At 36.6% G+C, this 17,440-nt stretch overlaps 1 protein-coding gene across 1 annotated transcript in view; it reads right to left on the bottom strand.

Moving 5' to 3' along the window:
• Window positions 1–12,960, bottom strand: part of LOC139138272 (uncharacterized) — a 55,557-nt gene extending 42,597 nt beyond the window's left edge. Inside the window, exons 1-6 of the mRNA XM_070706581.1 lie at window positions 12,763–12,960; window positions 5,983–6,240; window positions 5,353–5,438; window positions 4,738–4,827; window positions 4,408–4,515; window positions 1,079–1,180 (exon numbers count right to left, since the gene is read on the bottom strand). Coding sequence (XP_070562682.1) covers window positions 1,079–1,180; window positions 4,408–4,515; window positions 4,738–4,827; window positions 5,353–5,382 — 330 coding nt within the window. The 5' untranslated portion in view covers window positions 5,383–5,438; window positions 5,983–6,240; window positions 12,763–12,960. The remainder of the gene's footprint in view (window positions 1–1,078; window positions 1,181–4,407; window positions 4,516–4,737; window positions 4,828–5,352; window positions 5,439–5,982; window positions 6,241–12,762) is intronic.
• Window positions 12,961–17,440: the final 4,480 nt, after the last annotated feature.

Genomic DNA, 17,440 nt, shown 5'->3' with positions numbered 1-17,440 from the left:
TGCTTTGGTGTGTTTAGTGTCGGAGTTGTGTTTTGGCTGTTATTATTAGTATGGAAATTAACAAGCGAGTCGTTTAAAATAAGCCATGGCGAGCCATGCACGCATGCTCTTGTCATTAGACAACATGATAGCGACCGAATTAAGTGATGGCGGAGGTCGGTGGTAAATCTTAAGTATAGCATCACAAGTGTTTCCGTTCATATTTTGGACCCTCTAGAACATCACATAGGAATAACTCTAAAACTCCGAAACGTCGTGTGACGTATCTATGACGCGTTCTGACGTAGTACAGCCCAGAAGGAAAAAGTGGGTAACTACAATGAAGCAAGTTAGGGATGCCTAGGGAGAATACGAATCCAAATGTTGGTTCGAAAGTTTAAAATGTTGAGTTCGATAGTTGAAAATGTGGAGTTTGAAGTTGAATGTTGAGTTCTATAGTTGAAAATGTGGAGTTCGAAAGTTGAAAATGGGAATAGGAATCCAAATGTTGAGTTCGATAGTTGAATGTTGAGTTCGATGGTTGAAAATTGGGAGTTTGAATGTTGAATGTTGAGTTCGATAGTTGAAAATGGGGAGTTCGAATATTGGCCTTGATTACGCGCCATACTGTATGTCTGATTCCTATATTGCAAAAGGTTCAACGCAAACAAACTGTGTTCACGTAGGCATTCAACTAAACAAGTTTACGTTTTCTTTCGTAACAGTGAATGAATTATTTCATCAGCAGATTTGGTAAGTGTGAATGTGACAATTTCTCCTTGCGACTACGAAACAATCTTTTCAGTAATCTTCCAACTTAGTCTCAATGTTGATAATACCAACACGAGAAGGAGACACACTTTAACAAACACGCCAGGTACGACAACTGCCGATGCTAGTAAAATCATTTTCAAAATTGCCTATATATCGTAAATTGACAATACTTCTTGCTTTATTATTCGTTTTATTATTAAATTCATTATTTGGAATTGGGTTTTCGATGTCATCGTGTGAGTAATCATATGTCTTTGGTTAAATCTTGATAAGACCATTTGACGACACGTAAGAAGTAAGAGTGGATTGCGTGAAAAATTCTAACCTCGTTGCTAATCGGCGTTTCACACGTTTTGTTGTAATACGGGGGCCAGCCTTCGACGTCGATCAAACTTATATGTAACCCAAAGGCCATAGTCTCCATAGACTGTAAAATAACAAAAAGTGTTTATATTTTCAAATTGTTAAAACTAAACAACTCATCGTTAATGACATGGTCCCAACTTGTTAATGGGTACTTTGATTACAAGTCTCTAAAGAGGACAGAGTCCTGTTCATTAATTGGATCTGTGATCAAAAATACTGCAATACAGATGGGGCTTAATGGCTTAGAATGAGTTCCTTGTTTGTGGAAACGTAAAACCAATCTGGCCTGCCACCCTAATTACAAAGTTCATTAAATGATTCGATTAGTAATTAATTGACAGGATGTTCCCAACATTTTTGCATCCTATTATAACACTGTAAGATTATCACCTGTACCATCTTCATAAAGTCTGATACAGTACTTCTGGACATTCACCCTAAAACAAAAATTCATTTTTAGCAAATTATCAATGATTTACACTGCATTTAATGAACCTTTGATAAAAGCAAGATTGGAACCTAATTTGGATAATTGGATCTTTATAGTTTTCAAATTTCTCGAAAGTTTTAGGTGCCCCATAGCTGAATGTTGCGATAAAGAAAAGTAGATGAGGTTACATTTGCAGACTGAATCGACATTACTTCACCATTCAATTATCCCAAATTAGTTCCAATCGTGTTTAAAGAAACCTTGTCTTGATAACAATATTCTTACAAATTATAGGCTAGTTTCAAATTATATTTTCTGTCCAAATGTTTACAGCGTATTGTTGCGGATCGATTGAAAATCTATTTATCAGAAAATAAATTATATGCAAAATGACAGACAGCTTATCGTGCAAATCACAGCACTGAAATTACCCTGCTTAGGGTTATAATGATACTATGTCAGCAATTAGATTCACGAAAGGATATCATCTTGGTTATGCTGGATTTTTCAGCTTCTTTTGATACTCTGGACCATGTCATTCTTCTCATTAAATTGCGATGTCATTTTTGAATAACAGGTACAGGCCTTACAATGGTTTCGTTCGTATTTAAACAGGCCGTGTTCAACTTGTTTATATTAATTCCACAACATCAAAAGATGCTGTTCTACGTTTTGGTATCTCACAAGGTTCTGTTCTAGGACCTTATACTTTTTACTATTTACACAACTCCTCTGATGATGTTATTTCTTCAAACGGCATTGATTACGTGCTTACTCTGACGATTCTCAGATTAATGTTGTTTGTAATAGTTCAGACGATTTCAAGTGGGATCTTGAACTATGCATTGGTAATGTGCGTCAATAGATGAGGTCAAACATGCTGATCCTAAACAATGAAACGACTGAAGGAGTTCATTTTTCATCGCGTTTTAAAAGAGATTTCATAAACATTTACAGTCTCAAGATAGGTACGTTCGATGTTTCGTCTGCTCGATTCGAACGTTCTATGACAAGTCAAATAAATAGCACTTGTAAATCTGCCTTTTTCGCACTGTTACAAAATCGGTAAAATTCGTTCTTTGATAGATATGCCGACCACAGAGAAATTAGTACATGCTTTTGTCACCTCACGACTAGACTATTGTAATAGCCTTATGCATGGGATTCCTGACTATCAGCTACAAAAACTTCAGTCAGTCCAGAATGCAGCCGCACGTCTCGTAACACGCACACTAAGAAATGTGAACACATCTCACCTGTTTATTCCAACTTCATTGGTTGCCAGTGAAAGAGAGAATCAAGTTCAAAATTATGCTTTTTGTGTTCAAAATTTTTCGTAGCGAATGCCCACAGTATTTGCAATCCTTGGTGGATATAAATATCCCTGAGCGTGCTCTCCGTTCATCCAAGAAAATACTTCTTACAAGGACTAACGCCAAGGGTACTACAGTCCATTATGGTTATCGTACATTTTCAATGGCTGCTCAATGTTGTGGAATTGATTTGATGTCAAATTCATTTATATGTAATTGTTATTGTGATGTAAAGAGCACTGAGAATAGTGTAGTGCGCTTTTAAACCTAAATATTTTTTTATGAATGATACTACTAAGTGTCAATGACAGCACTGTAAGATCAACATCTGTACCAAGTTTAATGAAATTCGATGAACTATTTCTTGACATACCAGCCTACTTACGAAAATTCATTAAATATGCAAATAAGAAGTTAATTAAAACGATACCGCTACATATCTTTGCAGCATTTCTATAGAAATATCATCCTAGTTATTACAGTTCATCAGACATGCAAATTAGCAATTAATTGACATGATACTTCTTATTGTCTTCACACAGTATTACAGTACTAAGAGATCAATATTTGTACCACCTTTCATCAGATCTGATGCAGAATTCTAGACACAGAACTCTAAGTAGGAAAATAAAATTAAAATGCAAATTAGCAATTAATTAACATGATACTGCTTAGTGTCTTTGTACACTTTTATAGGACAATGTGCTAAGGATTTGTACCAAAATAATCGCAATCATACCAATCCATAATCTGATGGCAGTAGGTCAGAATTCGTAATACAATAGTTGTAAACATAGACACAAAACAGCAAGGAACAGACGTAATTCGAAGGTACACAAACAAAGTCAAATTCAAGTTTCATAAAATTCGCTGCAGTATTTCTAGACATCACTGTAATTTCAAAAACTAATCAAATTTGCAAATTAGCAATTAATTGAAACAATATTGACATATGTCATTGTGCACTATTAGAACTCTGTGTGGACAACATTTTTACAAAGTTTCATCAAATTTGGCGCAGTTGCTCCAGAAACAGAGCTCGTTTTGCAAAAAAACACGAATTATGCCAAATAGCACTAATTATAGATGCCACACCCTAATAAATGGACGTGCATATATATGCAATAGTGTATTATCCTTGTAACAATTTAAAAGAATTGGATTTGGCATGTCTTACATATTTAAGTGAACGGACGGACAAACACACGCACGCACGCACGCACGCACGCACGCACGCACGTACATGACCACAACAATAAGTGCCTGGGATGTTGTCCATGAGGAATAAATTTCGAGACGGTAGCAATTCATAGGGGACGCTGAGTGAAAAATATGTGCCTCTTTGATGAAGCTTTGCAAAATTGTTCGCGAGCTAATGCCATATTTTACAAAGTGAATCGTACTTTTCTGTTATGAAAATGTAAATGCAAATTATTGATGGCCAAAAGGGAACATATCAGGAAACAAATTAATGCACAATATATGCAATATATAATCCTTGTTTGAACTACCTATGAGATTATTTAAATGCTATATCAATCCTACCTCTGTCTTTGCGTATATAACCAGATGATAAACCTCTGTAATGTCTGCATCCATCAAATTGTCGACAATGATGGACTTGCTTTCATCATCGACTCCAAACCGATTGAACTGCAGTATTCAGAAAAGTAAAAGTGTCGTTAAGGTGGTAAAAATTTCTCTTATATCAAGATGCCAAGTACAAGCAGTGGCTAATTCCTTCTTTTCTGCCACTTTACTACTTTACCACCAAGTATGCCATGGGACATCAATTATTATTTATTGGCAGTAAAGTTATTGCAAGCTCTTGTCGTAAAAAAGAACTTATCGTCTAATAAATTCCCAAATGCTCACCTGATTTCCGTGAACGATGTCTAAACTTACAGTCTCGTAAGCGAGTGACTCTTCAGTCAACTTGAAAACAGTACTTCCTAATGCTAAGTTCTGAGTGCGAAAGAGAAATCGTAAGTATAGTATCCGACGAGACATAAATTACAGAAATGCTTATATGACACAGGAACAGACAATATTTAGTTAGAACTGTTTTATAATGTAGTAATGCCAAGAAATCATCAAAAGATCAGAAAAATTACTTTTCGGGCTCTTCTTTGACTCCGCCATGCGCATAAAATATTGATATGAACAGGCTTCATTCACAAACTATACGACGTCTCAAATGAAGAAAACGCCACATATAGTATCGGAGAGAGGTAGCTTAATTATTTGCTTTTTGCTCTCTTGACTAGAAAGTTGGAAATGAAGTTCGAAAAAACTCCAAAACTGATAACAATATTGAACGCGCAATGTTTACTGTAACGGCTAATATTTTATGTTAAATGAACCAGGATAGAGTAATATGGTATAGGTATAAGACACAAATAGACAGACAGACAGACAGACAGACAGACAGACACAGACAGACTGCTTCCTCGAGACAAAATACATGATATTTGAAAAGTTTAACATCACCTCTTTGATTGACAATGTGTAGTTGTGCATGATTTTGGTATTTCTTTACTCCTCATCGTTCGCGCACATGGTCGCTCCAGTTTTCCCTACAGACGGTTGTGGAGTTTAGACTGTGTAAGATTCAAAGCTATAGGCAGTGTTGAGCCTGGGAATATTCTACTAGTGTTGCTTGGCGGAATTATAAATTTAAATTCTTTTATTTTTGAATGTCAAGTGGCTTTAAGACGAATCAAGACTACTTAAAGTTATACAAATCATTAACATGGGTATAGTCGAGTTTTCTGTGCAACATACAGGTTAAATATCCTAAAATCGAGTAAATACGGCACACTTCTTTCAAAATCAATATCACACAGGAGTATCAAGCGTTGTGAAAACAGACTGGCTGTGTATCACTCTTTCATTGGTTTACAATTGCAAATTGAACTAGATTTCTAAGCTCTACGTTTTTTCTTTACGGTTCGTTGTGTATGGTAGTTGGTCCCAAGTGTCATTAGTATCCTTCGTATGGATTGCTGTTTGCACTTACGCCAATACTACTGTTCCACAAAAAATGTGGTAACTGTGTTCGGAGATAGGAGGACCTATTGTATATTTTCCCATATGTATGAAATGGCGTCATATGTTTACCTGGACAACAAAACCTTACTTTGTAACTTTGACACATTCCGTCATCTTGCTGATCATTTAGACACACAAACCCTGTCGAATCATATCGATAAAATACTTCTCCTGTTTCACGTGCGAGTGTACCGTTCGATGTTTTCACATCTATTGCTGACGGATTCTTACACACTAGATTTGGAAAGTCTTGGTGTATGTTTTCTAGAGATTCAATGTCACCATTAGATTCACTGCTTCGATCAAACCATCGAGTCCAGTATTCGTCTGTTAAAAAATGCAAAATTTGTGTAAATTGGCGTAGATTATAAACTTAAAAGGCATCAAATTTCAAATTCAACTTTATGGTACTAAGTATATTTTAAGGATCAAACTAAAAGTCAGACAAAAACAGAAAAATCATACAACCAGAAAAAAGTCTCACCCGAAAGAAAATGACACGAAAAATAGAGCCTAACAAAAACTTAATTTATAGAAATAAGAGGTCTGAACAAAGGCTTGAAATTTATTCCAACGCAACGGCGTCAAACAGAAAAGACTCGCTGAAGGATATCAACGGCTTCATACGGAAAATTTGACTCCGATAAATTACGAAACACAAACAGTCCAAACAACACACATTCAAGTTGAAATCAAACTGGACACCAATAACATCATACAACACCAAACAACACCAAAACTAGCAATGTTAATCTTCCCGTCAACAACAAGAAACATCATGCGCTGAAACAATAGTAGACTGGCTTTTTCGGCAGCTGAGTTACTGGCTCACACCCAATCTACAAAACAGCCTATCAATTTAGTGCAACAGTCTGCTGAAGTTTAATCCTTCAATTTATCCTTTTTTGATAAATTATAAAGACTTGGAGCAAGTCTAGAAAAATAGCGCTCCGAACAATATCCAAAAATAAACAAATAACGATCAAACCATTCCACAAGGGTAGAGATATTGCCATCGTCGACACAAAAGATTACATAATCGAGTGCGAAAGACCGCTGAGCAACGAACACTACTACAGGCAACTAACAGCGAACAACTCTGACACTATCAAAATAGAAGTACACAATCTGGATTCAGCATTGTACGATATTGAGAATACATTGATCTCGATACATACAAATACCTTGATCCTACAAATAAAACTACACGAATACCACAGTGTTATCATAACCTAAAGTACACAAACTCTCCCACCGGTGCAATATATGTAGAAAGACCAATCAACAGCGGTTGTTGAGGTCCTACACACAAAATCTCTGGATTCATAGACTACTTCTTTAAACCGATATCATCGCCAAACAAAAGAACATACATACGAGATTCAACGAACCTTATAGCCTACGGAAAATAGAAAATGTCCAAGTTCCGAACAGCACAAATTTCGTCACACTTGACGTTGTGTCTATGTACACAAACACTATGCACGATGAAGCAATGAAACTAGTCGGCAAAGCCTTACATGAAACACAAAACGTTTACAAAATAAAAAAGCCACACACGAAGCATATGTTACCTATGCTAACACTCATACTCAAAGGGAACACATTAAACTTTGACAACAAATTCTATCAACAACTCTGCAGATACTCAATGGGCTCCCATTCATCCAAAGAAACAGCTGACATTACATTCTACGATCTAGAAATGAAAATCATCCAACAGTAAGAGACACAAATAGCTCTCTGGTACAGATTCAGAGACGACATTTTCATGATCTATGGAACTTTTATGAACTGGTCGAATTCATTGCCAAAATCAATAAATCACACCCGACATTCGAATTTTCATATGGAAGTTCGACACAAGAGGTGACATATCTTGATCTAGTCATTTTCAAGGGCCAGGGATATAACAGCAAACATTCTTGACACAGAACACACACAAAAACAACAGATACTTTCCAATTCCTATACAACGATTCATGTCACCCAACAGCCACGTGATGTCGTGAATATGTAATTTGATTGACAGTGGTCGACGACAGTGGTGTTGTCGGGTGGAAACCGTATAATTGGAACAGCCGATCGTTTGCTAAGACGACCAAAAGGTGCTAAGCGCATCTTTCATTAAAGTAGTAAAGTAAACTATACATAACTAATAGACAGGGTGCAGGATCGTTTCAGGCTAGATCGACGGTTTGCACCCCGTGAAGTTCTGTGTGGGCGAAGGGCTGTCATGGTAGACATTGTTGATGTTATGTTGGGGTAAAATTTGATGGAACTAATCATGATAAGATCATTTTCTGTTTCCAATGAGCCTCATATCAGTAAAATTGAAACTCAGACAGAAAACTCCATTTTCACTTTTCGTCTTGCTGTTACTAACTTTCGTTACTAACAATAAAATTTCATTTTCATTCTACCTTTAATAAAATTTTAAGCAGAAATTCCCAATGAGTCTCATATCAGTAAAATTGAAACTCAGAAAAACTCCATTTTCACTTTTCGTCTTGCGGGAGGAGTGATACCCAACTCTCGCGTTGTCTCCCTCTTTGCTGCGCTCACTAGTTCCTCGTCGCTTGTACCACTTCAGTATACTTACATTGTTTACCTGGTATTTTTAAAAGTAGGGACAACACTTTATGAAAAAATGTTCATAGTTTTCTCATAGACTACCATGTATAGTAGATCGACTATTGCAGTAAGACACTAAAATCAAATTCCTCGGACATACATGCACTTTTAACAACTCTATTCTAATTTAGTATATATATCAATTATCAAACAACTATAAATGTACACATATTGCTAGTATAGTTTAAGGAAAATTTAGTCATAGTTTTCTTATAGGCTGCCATGTCTTGTGAATCGACATTTGTAGGGAAATTCAAAACCAATTTTCTTGTATACGTATACAGTGTAACCACCTAATATACCCTATTCTAATCAATTCTTGAACATTTATGAATGCACGGATATTGGTGGTTATGAATTTGAAGGACATTATTCATAGTTTTCTCATAGACTACATGTATAATTAATGAAAATTTTCGGTGAAATTCAAAACTCAATTTCTTTTACAGTGCTTTTCCTTCCCTTCAAGCGACGTACATTTACATTAAATATCATACATATACAGAATGACATAGCTTGTTTTGTAGGGAATATTGTAAATAGCTTGCCAATAGACTCCCATTTATAATGATCTGATACTTTTGTTAAGAACACTATATCTTGCCTTCTTATAGTTGCTTAAAAATAGTTACCACCCGAAGGCATGCTTTAAATTTCGTGACCCTTCCCCGAAATTTCACTCCAGTTGACGTCCCAAAGCGGATTTGACTCTTTCTGCAGCTAACCGACTAATATTATGCAGTGTTGTTCACAGTAATGCAAGCATGCATGAAAGAGGTTCGAGATAGGATTTATTTCTTAAATGAAAATTGATCAATTAATTTTGTCCCTGTTAACACTTGCTTCTCAGTTCATAAGTATGCGGAGGTTTAAATGTCGACTACAGTAACTCAACATGTACTGAAGAAATATAATGAAGCCGGAAATTCCCCTGCAGTTGACAAATTTTAATGTTCATTGTTATGCAGAACTCAGTGTACGTCAAGACCTAATGCCTAATTATAAAGACTTAAAGACATACACTGAGTACGTACTTGCGAGATGGTATTTTTAGAACCATTTGCAATCCTTTACTTCTTCTGCGGTTTAGAATGCAAACTAGATCAACTTGAGTCGGTTCTTCATTATTCTGATTTCAGCTGACTGGTCTACGTGGTTCTGCTATTAACTGCATGGACCACGTCTGCAGGAGCAGACATGGTCCTGAATGTGCACAATAAGTTCTGTGAAAAATTGCCTCAATTAGATCACACTCAGGGATCTAAAATGATTAATGCAACCAGAAGAAAACAAGAGATATCGATTGTTAATGCTCACGTTTTTCAGTATATATTGCAGTTGTCTGTAAATTGGAACTTTTGCCACAAGTTTGCAACTTCATTTAAATTGCTACGATCAAGATCATGAGCAATATTCACTACAGATAATTCAAAAGGTCATTAAGTATACAAATATATAATTAGCGAAATAAAAATAGTAAATTTCTTCGACTGGTGTCATTTTATCACCATTTTATATAGCAAGTGTAATTGCCTTTGCTCAAGGCCTTCAAGCTTTATATAACAAACTGTGTGAGCTCATTGGATTTGTAAATTATAAATTAGCTGACATGAAAATGCAAAACATCTTTCACTAATACAATATAATTCTCTATCAATATACAAAGTAAGTTCCATACACTTCTGTAGTGTCCTTCCAGTTTTATGACCCTAAAATGAGAAGTTAGATTTACAAATAAATTAGTACTCGCTAATGTAAATATGCTAAGGACTTTCAATTATATTTTATCATAGTATCTTCAATGAACATAACATGTTTTGTCAACTTTGATCAAATCTATTCAGATATTTATCCCTAATTTTGAGAGTTCATCAGGTATGCAATAGAATAATTAGTTTACCTACACATTCAAGAATGTTTTATCATTATAGTATCTCCAATGTACATAGCAAATTTCGTTACTCTTGATCAAGTCAACCTAGATATAAATTTCTCTAATTAGAAAAGTTCATTTGATATACAAAGTGGTTATAGCTAAAATGAGTACTCAGCTGCTCAGCTGCAGTAAAAATGCTAAATGACTTTTAAGCTGTACGTCATAGTATCTTCAATGCACACAGCAAGGTTCATCGACTTTGATCGATTTGATGCATATATATATATATATATATATATATATATATATATATATATATATATATATATATATATATATATATATATATATATGTGTGTGGGTTCCTAGTTAGGATGGTTCGATAAATATGCAAATTAGTAATAAGCCGATCTAAAAATGCTGAAGAAGTTTTGTTATTGTTACAGCATACTAGTAATATCTTAATTGTACGTAGTAAGTGTCGTAAACTTAGATCAACACAATTGAGATTTAGATAGGAAAGTTCTTTGAATATGCAAATTAGCAATTAGGTTAAGTAAAAATGCCAAATTACTTTCAATAGTGTTATATTATATACTCACTATTGTATATAGCAAGTTTTCATGAACTTTAATGAAGTTAATCCAGCTATATTTAGGAAAGTTTGTTAAATATTTAATACAGTGTCTTCATTCGGGGTTCGAACCCACAACATACGGCACCCAGTCACCTAGCGGAGAAGCAACAGACAGAACCGCTCGGCCAAATCCCCACTCTCAAAATAGAGTGGTTCAATCACCGAGCTAAATTGTTACATTTTTCTGACTGCGACCTCTCCACACGTTGTAGAGTTCAGAAGCACTCACGCTCGCACACTCAACTATCACACATCGCACACAAACTTTATATCGAAGCAATGAATACATACATCGCTTAAACTGAAGCTGAAGTAAAATGCTAATCGCTTTCAAAATGTTATACAGTATCATAGTATATTCAATGTTTATGTCAAGTTTCTTCTGCTTTTATGAAGCCAATTCATATATATTCCTAATTGGAGAAGTTCGTTTAATATGCAAATGAATAATTAGCCGAAGTAAAAATGCTAAATGATATCAAAATGTTATATCACAGTATCTCTAATATACAGAGCAAGTTTCATCAACTTTGATCGAGTCAATTCAGATATATGTCCCTTGTTAGGAAAAATCGTTAAATATGCAAATTAGCATTAATTTACTTGTCATCCCTTGTCTCTTGTACCGCTGATATATTCTTGTGCGATAAGCATTTGTAGAAATTCTCATCACATTGTATGCATCCGTTGTCAATGTATATCCGTTTTTCGACAATCGTTAATTATGCAAATTACCTTCAAATATGTAAGCTACGCCATCTAAAACTAATCACTTCTTGTAATTTGCAAACAAAATCTATGTACCGAATTTGATTTTGATCCGATAAGCCGTTCTTGAGATGTCGCGCCAACAGACAGACAGGCAGACGACGGACACACAGAGAGACATCGCTGCGACATTAGCTCATGTGGGTTTATAGGTGAGCTAAAAATGTATGTTTCATAACGGACATTTCCGCATTCCTGACCTATTGTATAGTCAAAGAAATACACAAGCATATTTGTATGCTCGAGAGTTAATGTTGGAGCTTGAATGCTAAACTCAACAACCACAGACAAATTCTTGTCCGTGCAACAACAAAAACAAGACCCCGAATACGACAGATGTCAATGAACCCGGAAGTTTACTATTGTGAAGCGTTAACTTCTAGGCTTCTGATTTCCTGACTATAACTTCCGACAACTTTTCTCTTGTAATCTTGCATGATTTTCAAGCTTTTAAAATGCGGTCGATGTGCAAACTTTATGCCATATTTGCTAAGCATGTTGCGTACTCGATGTCGAAGTGGACACAAGAATAACTGAGGGAGGGTTGTCAATCATGTATTTACTTTACGTCACTGTGTACACAGTCCGTCTAGCCGCCGGTACTGTGCAAGAAGTCCAAGTCGGTGAATCCGGCAGAAACTAACTCACTACTCCGCAGACTCAATGGTAACGCGTTCAATTGATCGCCTTGGCTACCAAATTCCAAATAGGTCTGTATGAAATAGGAGAGACACAAGGGAAACTATTATAAATGATATATTTCAGAAATTCACCGACTTGAACCCAATCTAGTTTTCTGGTACTTCAATGTAAAACTAAGCCATCATTGTGTTATATTAATTATAAATGACTGAAATCAAACAACTATTATTTAAAAGCCATAAAAGTGGCGGGTCCAATGCTATTGCAACCTCTAGTTACACATAAAACGTACCTGAGGGAGTTACCAGGCAGAGAAGAACAAGCACTTGAACTTGTCGCGCCATCACTCTGTTTTGGTTGTTTTGAAGCCGCCAACCCTGCACAGCTCACTGCTTTCATTTAAAATTATCGATGGAGGATGATTTTGTATCGGTCTTGCGACAGTTCCAACGGACTGTGACTGTGCGTACAAGAAAGCGCAATCTTGTAAACCTCCGAGTCCTGAGTAATAGTTTCAACTGACCATAGACGTAGTAAAACATACCTTCATGAACAGACCAACGGGAAACTTAAGGCTTACGTAATAATCAGCAGCTGTTTAGCATTCACATTGTTACTCCATTCAGGGAGTGGGTAAATAAACTGCGATACACAATAATCTCGTCTTCCGCTATATTGGTTCGGTACATGGGGAAATATTAGGCAAATGGAAATGTTGCAGGTCTATTCAGGTGCAGTATGAAAATACTGAATTACAAACTTTCAACTCAGTACTCTGGCCCAAGTAGCTTTACTTTCTAAGGCCTACACAGCGGTTTTACAAACTGACTGGCCAAGTTCACCCAACGATCCATGCAAGTCTGTCCCCGAGTAAAATGCTTCGTGATTTATTCTTTTTTGATATGCCCATAGACTTGGAGAAAGACTAAGTATAATATGCTAATAGTATCGAAAGGCGGTAGAACTAAGTCCTCGATAGATTGACGGTAGTTAACAATTTGCTTATCTGAGTTGTTTACCATGCACTGTCCCTCCATCCACTATATTATATAATCACGAAGGAGAGATTCAAACCAGAACTCATTACATGGCACTCTATGAATTTACTTCTACTTTTACTTGTCTTTCCGCAAATTATTAGGTTTTTCTCTTTACCAAACAGCGCAGAATGGGCCGTAACAGGAATAGAGAAATAGAGGTACATCCCGGGGATACATCTAATTGAGCGAACAATTAACGCCTGACCGGCTATCACTATTCTACATTGAATATACTACCCCCTATGTCTGTCACAATACAATTGAATCTTTTGACTAGACAGAAGGGCGGCAGCCTTGTCACATCTCGATCAATTTCCCCGTTCAGCTATGCTTATCGAGTCAGTTTGCAAGACTTCATTAATATTCCAACAAGGCGTGCAACCTGACACCCGGGCCAAATATAACCTTGATAATGGCTCTTGTTACCAAGCTACAAGGTTATTGTCCCTCGCAATCGATCGTCGACACCTCCACCTTGTTTATTTTCTCATCCTACCCTTCATTTTCGTTTCTCATCTCTCATTCACTCTTCAGTCCATGAATTCATTAGGTTGGCAACGTTACGATACCTTCACTTGGGCGTATGAATTTCGCAGTCTCTAATGTATGAAGTAAATCTAACGATACAAAGAGGATTTGTGTATTATATTATTTATTACTTGTTCATTTCATCCTTGCCAACGAACGACCAAAATCAGTCAAGTTGAGCCACGACAGATTGCTCAAAGCCGGACGATAAACAACAAATCGAAACAAAAGGAACACAATTACTTGGAAGAAACGTACCAGATACACTTTGAAGATTCGCTGTAGACACAAGTAGCAACTACTTGAAGGATGTAAGTTGGTACTAAAACAGAAACACAGTCTTTAGGCGGAATGAGCCTTAGAAGAGATATTCAACTCTCAAATTGTTACAGTACTTTTTCTTCTCTACCACTGGTGAAGGCTAAATTTAAAACTCTTGGAGAAAGAAACGTTTTCATCATCATACTTTTCTGAAAGTTTGTTTTTTCAATAGAGTTATCAAAGAGATAGCGGTCATTTTGAATGTCAAATATATGTAAATTTAGGCAATTTGTTTCTCTGGTACCATAATTTTGCATGGTGACCCATAGGGGTAGCCTATGTGTCCGTCCCAGGGGTGGGTAGGTGTTTTGATGTTTGCCAATAAAGATTTATTCTGCCAACTTTGGTGTTTTGGTCTTGCACTGCCCTTGACAATCTTGCGTAAACGTTTTATCAGCATGCTGCATCTATTATCTAACCAGTTGATTGCCTACTTCGCCAAGCAAGCAAGGTAGTAATTTAGTCTATTATCTGATGAGTTTGAGTGCCTAATTTGCCAAAGTAAGCAAGGGTAAATTACTAATCTGTGGACGCTGTCACCAGATTATCACCGGATTAACTTTGACAAAGTCAACAACGAGCGCACCAGCAAGGTATAACTTCAGTTATACCTTGCTGGTGCGTTCGTTGTGGACTTTGTCAAATCCTTTAAGAAATGTAATATCTCATTGAAACTAGATTTATATGTAGGAAAAGGCGACAGGTTTTGTTCGCATTATCTTTCCGTACCTCAACGCAAGGGGCAGCAGTCACGAACGAACGATGCCATTTTTGGTTTCAACATGTCAAAGAAGGCGATATTTTATTTAGTGTTGAACCGAAGTACACGACCCGTATTTCATTATTTGTACAAAAACTAACGTTGTGGGTTTTTAATATCCCCGTGGTCACGGATTCCCAATCAGCTTTCAGAACAAGTTGCCTTCGTAACTTTCCGAGACTCGCGATCAAATTGTTGTTTGACCAAATGCGAAATGTCGGCGAATAAATTTTACGAGCCAAAAACAGACAGATAAATAAATTTACGCGAGCCACACAACAAAATGGCTTTCATCCTGCCGCTCCAGACAAGGCCACGGTCAGTGATCGTTGTCTGGCTCAGAACACACTTAGAAAGCCAGAAAAATCGGAGAATAATTACCGACTCGTTTTTTTTGAACGGCACCGTTAAGCTCAGACTGTTTGCTTGAAAGTGGTTCGGAGATGTGACCCTTCAACAAAGTGGGTCACAAGCTTTCCTTTGATGCGAAGGTGTGTAGAGATTTACATGCATGAATAAATGACACCTCTGGTGAGACAAATTTTTGGCCATTCTACAGCCTGGAAATAACATGGCTGAAAAGTTAGGTCGTGTGGCTGGGACAGTTATCGCTATATATGGGTAATGAGCTGTTTGTTGAAGGCACGATAAAGTTGCTGCGCTACTTGTCAAAATACGGAAACATCAGTTGGTACCCATCAAACTTCGTATGATAACCCTAATTATGCAAGTAAGCTTAGGCTGTATCTCGAAAATACCCATAGTTATGGTTGGAGGATGAATTAGCCACTTTGCGGTGCTTGACGTCTTTTTAGTCATTTATTAGATTACTTCTCACAACTTGAGAACAATAAACAATTAGTCCGATAGTATCATGTCTAAGTAGCGTTGCAGTCTTTATCTGGGGAACGCAGGCAAGCTTATTTACATATGAATTTAGGACACGCTCGATATCAGTAATGACTGCTGACGTCATTGTTTTTGCCCGGTGAAGCCATTCGCTGTGGCGACGTGCCGAAACGAAGGCTCCAAAAATCGGTAGTTTTCCGCGATTTATTTTATTTTCCTCGGAAGTTTTCTTTGAACAACTGTCATTCCCGATCGACATTATCACTAGGTAACAAAATATGCCTGCGTTTAGGTTAATGCACGTTTAATTATCAAATGCCGTGGCGTCGAAGTAACAAAACAGGTTTTTTGCGTTTTTCTCGAATTCAATGTGTGAATGAGGTGGCTTCTTTGGCACCTCGTCAATTCGCGCTCACAAACACCAGCTGCTTGAAATTCACACTGTCCATTGGAAACATAATGAACTCAAAATCCGTGTCTGGGATTTCCTTTATATACTTTTGGGGTTTTTTGTTATGGCTCTTGAAAGTGTTAGACTAAGGTACTTTTCATGTAATGTAATTGTCACGTCATACAATTTGAATGGAGACGCCGAGAAAAAAATCGCGTGCTCGCTAAAGGGAGGGAAAACCGTTTTTTGGAAGGTTCAGCAAAACGCTTGTCACGTGACTCTTATGCAAATAATGACCGTGTACTGTGCTTGGTCGGATAGCTCTATATCAGGGCTTTCAGAAATATGAACCCGGCTCGGACATAAATGTCCGATGACGTCATAGAGTACCAGGGGTTCAGGGTGCAAAGGATTATTGGGGTTTGGGACTTCTTCAATTGAGAAAAAAATAAAAATCTGAAAGGTCGAAAAGGTATTTATCTACCTTATATGGTTGGGGTTAAAAGATTGACCATCAAAAAAGTGTCTAAAATCATGATAAGCAAAATTAAATTGACTCTAATCCAAAATGTAACAGCTTTATTGACCAAGAAAATTGCGATTTTGTCATATGGTATTTTAAGAACATAATGTGAAAATTTCGCAAAATTTCACAAAGTTAGAGTAAAGATATTCTTTTTTAAAATGTCGAAGACGGGAGAAAGTACAAGCCAGGAAATGACTTTTTGTCATACTAAAAGGTAAACCAACCAATGTATTTAATCTTGGGTTAACAATTTAATGAAAATTGAATAAATCTTTGCAAACAGTGATGTGCAACAGCACCTTAATGGCCCGATAGCTGTATCTTTTAGCATTATTTTTTGTGATTTTACTTCCAAACTAAAACAAGTTCATGGGAATTTACTCATTGAGGGGTGTTTATACAGTTAGAATAAACTGTCCACTGTGACAACATGTGCAATTTTGAGCAAGATAAATAATAAATGTTTGCCTAAACATCAAATGGCGCCCTCATGCAAAATAAAGCAAAAACACGTACGCAGTGCATATATGCATTAGAATCTTCACAACTAATCGT

Source organism: Ptychodera flava, chromosome 8 (assembly GCF_041260155.1).
Source record: "Ptychodera flava strain L36383 chromosome 8, AS_Pfla_20210202, whole genome shotgun sequence".
In the NCBI taxonomy this organism is placed as follows: domain Eukaryota; kingdom Metazoa; phylum Hemichordata; class Enteropneusta; family Ptychoderidae; genus Ptychodera; species Ptychodera flava.
This window is presented reverse-complemented; position numbering and strand designations above follow the sequence as displayed.